The sequence below is a fragment of the Medicago sativa genome, chromosome 2 (genome assembly GCF_051527215.1).
Source record: "Medicago sativa cultivar Bolivia chromosome 2, Bolivia_mono, whole genome shotgun sequence".
In the NCBI taxonomy this organism is placed as follows: domain Eukaryota; kingdom Viridiplantae; phylum Streptophyta; class Magnoliopsida; order Fabales; family Fabaceae; genus Medicago; species Medicago sativa.
This window is the reverse complement of record NC_140750.1, coordinates 17169475-17175474: the sequence shown is the minus strand read 5'-3', so window position 1 is coordinate 17175474 and position 6000 is coordinate 17169475. Positions and strand designations below refer to the sequence as shown.

Sequence of the window (6000 nt, the reverse complement as noted above, 5' to 3'; positions counted from 1 at the left end):
CAAAAACATACCATAAGAATTGAATCTTTATTTTTGTGAATTTAGTTCCATACTTTGTTAAATACACTTTTTTTTTGGTGAATTGTTGATTACACTTTTTAAATAATTTTTTTAAACATTTTTCTATTGAAATAAGATTCAAATTTTTATACACGTTAAAAATATTATATCACCACAAATCACAATCATTTGCAATATGACTTTGAAAATAATTATCATTTAAAGACAAATTATTTTAATGATCTAACAACTATGTTTATAACATTAATTAAAATAACACATTTTTGTTTGAATGGATAAAGAAAACACAATTTAGACAAGTAAGAATGAAACATTTCCAGAATAATCCAATGACATATTCCAGCTCAGCAGCACCAATAACAAAATTAACTTCCCTTCCAAAAATACCCTCGAGTACAACCCCACAATTACACAAAAACCCCTCCTTTAAATCCTCCCCACCACTAACCCCCTTCCATTTATTCCTTCAAATTCAATCAAAACATCATTTCCACCCGTTCCTTCCCTCCTTTTACATCACAACAAAATCAAAACCCTAAATTTTCCATAATTTTCCCGAGAAAATGAGAGAAATCCTCCACATCCAAGGCGGACAATGCGGGAACCAAATCGGCGCCAAATTCTGGGAAGTAATTTGCGACGAGCACGGAATTGATCACACCGGAAAATACAACGGCGATTCCGAACTTCAACTTGAACGTATCAATGTCTATTACAATGAAGCCAGTGGTGGAAGGTACGTTCCACGCGCTGTTCTTATGGATCTTGAACCTGGTACTATGGATTCCGTTAGATCCGGTCCGTTTGGTCAGATCTTTCGTCCGGATAATTTTGTATTCGGTCAGTCTGGTGCTGGGAATAATTGGGCCAAAGGTCATTATACCGAAGGCGCTGAGCTTATTGATTCTGTTCTTGATGTTGTTCGTAAAGAAGCAGAGAATTGTGATTGCTTGCAAGGTAAGTTTGTTTATAGATTCATCGTTTTTGTTTTTAGTAAGGTTGAATTTGTGTTGTTTTGAGAGAATTGCAATTGAGTCGTTAGATAATTGCGATGTTGAATTGCGGTTGTGTCGTTTTATATTGTGAGTTTGTTCGCAGGTTCATTATTTTCATTTTTAGTATTTAGTGATGTTGAATTTGTGTTGTATTTGATGTGTCCTATTCGATCTGAATGAGTGAATATCGTTTTTTAGTAGCAAATATTGAATGATTAAATGATCGTTTTTAGCGATGTTGAATATCATTTTTTGGCGATGTTGAACTGGTGTTGTTTTCGAGAAAATTATGATTGCTTGCAAGGTAATTTTTCCGTTTTATGTTGCGAGTTTTTTTGCTTATTCATCCTTTCGTTCGTTCTTAGCAATGTTGAATTTGTGTTGTTTTCGATGAATTTCACCGATTGGAATGAATTAATAGTATTATTTGGTAGATAAATTTAAATGATTATGAATTGTTATGGATTTGTTATGATTTTTATTGTTTTTGTGTGGCAGGATTTCAAGTGTGTCATTCATTGGGAGGTGGCACGGGTTCAGGCATGGGAACACTTTTGATATCGAAGATTCGAGAAGAATATCCGGATCGTATGATGTTGACGTTTTCGGTGTTTCCTTCACCTAAGGTGTCTGATACGGTTGTAGAACCGTATAATGCCACACTTTCTGTTCATCAGCTTGTTGAGAATGCAGATGAATGCATGGTATTGGATAATGAAGCTCTTTATGATATTTGCTTCAGGACTTTGAAGCTTGCTACACCGACGTGTAAGTTTTTTAATTTTGATGTGATCAATTTATACAGATTATTTGAAGTTATATGATGTTGTCTGAGTTGGAATGTAAATTCAATGTTTTAGAGATTAGATTAGAGTAAGACGATTAACCCAAATGTTATACAGATTAGATTGTTATGATAGTTGATAGACACAGCTGGGTAGGATTAAGAATGGATGCACTAGAGAAAAAGTTGAGATATCATCTGTTATATGTTATGTATATGTGGTACACCGTGCTCTAGACGGAGGTTAGATTTTTAGATTTAGGGAGACATTAAGAAAAACTATAGGTAAAGCTTGTCAATGAACATGGTTCACAAGGGAACACTATAGGATTGTTTGATTCATCTAGTTAACCTCACTCGTGTTAGATGGATTTGGTTGTTGATGTTTTAATGCAGCTTATTCTCCATTGATTTATTAACATTTAATAGAGGTCGCGGAAGATTAGGAAATATTAAAAAGCAATTTATTGAGAAGAATTTAGAGTTAAATAATTTGTCATTAGAGATGATTCATATAGTTAATGTTAACAAGGAAAGGCTTTTTGTTGTTGTTGATACAATGAATTTTGTTGTTTATGTTATTCCCATTCTTGTTTTGTTGCTGCTGCATATGTTGTTGTTATTACCACGAATCATGATTATCTGTGGTTGTTCTGTTGTAGTTGTGTGCTACAGATAAATGGTTAACATTAGTACTTGATATGTTAACATGGTTTTCATTCAATTCACAAATAAAATTTGGATTAAACACGATTATATTGATGGGACCGTGGGATGGTTCAAGTGGGTTTAGGGTCTTTGTTCTTACTGATTGCTGGTGGTTATTGTTGTTGAATTTCTGCCATCAATTTGGTTATCCTGTCACTTTCTCTAAATGAAGTGTAATTTACTTTATTTGCACTTTTAGTTGGAAGTTCAATTTTCAATTTCTTTTTCTTGATTTTATTATTTCAGTTGGTGATCTTAACCACCTCATTTCTGCCACCATGAGTGGAGTTACTTGTTGTCTACGTTTCCCTGGACAACTGAACTCTGATCTTCGAAAGCTTGCTGTCAATCTTATCCCATTCCCTCGGCTCCATTTCTTCATGGTTGGGTTTGCACCCTTGACATCAAGAGGATCCCAGCAATATCGTGCTTTGACTGTACCAGAATTGACTCAGCAAATGTGGGATGCAAAGAACATGATGTGTGCTGCTGATCCACGCCATGGCCGTTATTTGACCGCATCAGCAATGTTCCGTGGTAAGATGAGCACAAAGGAAGTAGATGAGCAGATGATCAATGTGCAAAACAAGAACTCTTCATACTTTGTTGAGTGGATACCGAATAATGTTAAATCCAGCGTGTGTGATATCCCACCAAAGGGCCTTAAGATGGCATCGACTTTCATCGGTAATTCAACTTCAATCCAGGAGATGTTCAGGAGAGTTAGTGAGCAGTTCACAGCTATGTTTAGGCGCAAGGCTTTCTTGCATTGGTACACTGGTGAGGGAATGGACGAAATGGAGTTCACTGAGGCCGAGAGTAACATGAATGATCTTGTTGCTGAGTACCAGCAATACCAGGATGCAACTGCTGACGAAGAAGATTATGAGGAGGAGGAAGAAGAGGAGGGTGCTGCTTAAAGCATCTTTTGATTTGTCAAAATTGTTACGAATATATAAATATAGTTGGCTTTGCGCGAGTGGTATATGTTAAGATTGTGAAGCAGTCAATTTAGATTGACTCGATAGTGTGTATGTTTGTATTAATTGCATCGTCTAAACTGGGTTTTGCTGTCAATGCTTTTGTTTTTGGCATTAAAGTCTTGGATGTTTGTAATAATGGGTTACATGTTAATATGCATCAAAGTAAAATGATCTCGTTTGCTTTTTTAACCTTGGCCTTTTCCTTTTCCAAGTGTATATATATATTTTTTTGGGGGTGAACTTTCCATGTACTGAATATATATACTTTATTTCGTTTGAATGATAAATGGTTGAATCTTTCACTCACATCAAACTGTAACTTGAGTTCAAAATCTGAATTCTTTCGCTGATAGACTCATATTATAAATTCAATTACAAATCCTTATCAATATGTTAGTTTTTCTAATCTAAATGTATTATTAAGAAAGAGAAAACGATCTGCTCATACTGTCCATTCGATAGATACTTAAGAAGGGACGGTATTAGAAAACAGTAATTGTGTTATTAAAATCTGAGTTCTTCAAAATTACGGGCTGTAGGTTGAAGAAGGTTCAGAGACCCAAATAGAGTTCCAAACATTCTATTATAAGTATGTACCTTATCCAAAAAAAATACTCCTTCATTTATGTAAGAAAAAAGCTTCTTCATTTTTGTTCATTGGTGAAAACAGTAGTGAAATGTTACAAACAAAAAACTCATTAAAGTGCAACTGAGTCCAGAGAGTTCTTCAAGTTCAAAAGTGGAGGATTAAAACGAATTACTGTTTTTTATAAATGATTGAAGCATAAAAGAAAGAATATTGTTGTGTTTTATAAATTATCATTTTACTAACCAATATAATCATTATGTGCGTGATACAATCGGTAAGAGATTTAGACTTTTTTTTTTTGAAGGAAAAGAGACTTAGACTTCTTAATCAATTGGTTAAAAGTTCCGATACCGACTCTTGTGAAGAAAGTAATTTATAAACAAATAAACTATCTTAATTTTAACCTTACTTTCTAACTACAATTTGTTAATAAAGAAAATTCATTAAGATTCTAACACCTACATTGTAGTTTTCCATGACATTGTCACAAATAGAAGCTTCTAAAAAAAATAAAGAAAATTCATTAAGATTCTAACACCTACATTGTAGTTTTCCATGACATTGTCACAAATAGTAGCTTCTAAAAAAAATAAAGAAAATTCATCAAGATTCTAACACCTACATTGTAGTTTTCCATGACATTGTCGCAAATAATAGCTTCTAAAAAACTTATAATTTGTGAGAATGTCAGGGAAAATTCATTAAAATTCATTAAGGGCGCATTTTTTTTAGGGAATTAAGGGCACATTTGTTCTGTTAAACAGTAAATAATGAACATAACAGTACAAGAAAGAACAACACAACATAAGACAAAACAACACATAACAAACTTTCATGGTATTAGATAATTTTTGGTCTTATGTGACTTTTGGTGGACAAAAGGCAATTTTGATATTTTAAACAATTTGTCAATGAGACAAAAAGTTGTGTTGTAGTTTAGTGAATTAATGTCAAATTTTTTAGTTTTTTCTTGTCCTTGCCTTTAGTTTGTTCTGTCCCTGAAACAATATACAAATAGAGGAGTCTTGTAATGCCCTTCATTTTTTTAGTAGATCAAATCCACCTTAAATTTCTATATTTTTCTTTCATGGTATATTTTATTTTATGTAGAAAACTAGCAACAAACCCGTGCTAAGCACGGGCCCGTGCTCCGCACGGGTTAATTCGAAGTGGGGGGCTATGCATCAAAGCGCATTGCAATGCTATATGAATTGAGAAAATAAGGAAAAAATACTAATGTTAAAGCCGACGTTAACGATAAAAGGGCAAATTACTTTGACTTCCCTTGAGATTTTCTTAAATAACACAAGCACGCCTTCTAATTTTCAAACATATCAATCTCCCATCATTTTATCCATTTCAATAACTTTGTAAATATACAATTTAATTTCAGTCATTTTGGTTTATTTGTATCTGTTTTCTCTTTTCACAATTAAGTTAAATGAGATTTTTTTCTTGATTTGTTTGTATCTGTTTTTCTCTTTTCAAAATTAAATTAAATGAGGTTTTTTTTTCTCGTAATGGAGAAACAATAACAACATTTGTTTTTACCACCAAATAGAATAAACATCAGCAATTACATAAGAGATCAAAGGACAATATAGGGATGAGAAGAATTTTGGTGGATGGACATTGTGGTTGATCAATGAAAAGAAAATAATCTTCGATAAATCCGTTTTATTACATTAGAGTTTAAAAATTAAACCACCTTGACTAAGGAACAATAAGTTGAGAAAAATCACCAAGTGAAAAGTGGAAGAAAAAATTGTTGAAAATTAAATGAAGAAGTTAATTGCTCAAAATAAATGAAAATAACAAAGTTTAAACTGTGTTATATTATAAGAAAAGTGCTTGTCAATTTGATAAAAAAAAAGAAGAGAGCTTGGTGTTTAGTTAAACAATAGAGCGGGTGTTGTGTTA

The 6000-nt window shown here is 32.9% G+C and overlaps 1 protein-coding gene across 1 annotated transcript; it reads left to right on the top strand.

Moving 5' to 3' along the window:
- Window positions 1–481: 481 nt before the first annotated feature.
- Window positions 482–3680, top strand: LOC146945070 (tubulin beta-5 chain). Its single transcript, XM_085743441.1, has 3 exons — window positions 482–978; window positions 1515–1784; window positions 2755–3680. Exons 1-3 carry the CDS (start codon window positions 585–587, stop codon window positions 3426–3428), a joined length of 1338 nt encoding a protein of 445 aa, XP_085599567.1. The 5' UTR covers window positions 482–584; the 3' UTR covers window positions 3429–3680.
- The last annotated feature ends 2320 nt before the right edge of the window (window positions 3681–6000 follow it).

Bases quoted from the DNA above. Each gene is read 5' to 3' on its own strand.
- LOC146945070 (XM_085743441.1), top strand. From the start codon at position 585: ATGAGAGAAATCCTCCACATCCAAGGCGGACAATGCGGGAACCAAATC. The intron at 979-1,514 runs GTAAGTTTGTTT...TTTGTGTGGCAG, and splicing joins GAATTGTGATTGCTTGCAAG to GATTTCAAGTGTGTCATTCA. The intron at 1,785-2,754 runs GTAAGTTTTTTA...TTATTATTTCAG, and splicing joins GAAGCTTGCTACACCGACGT to TTGGTGATCTTAACCACCTC.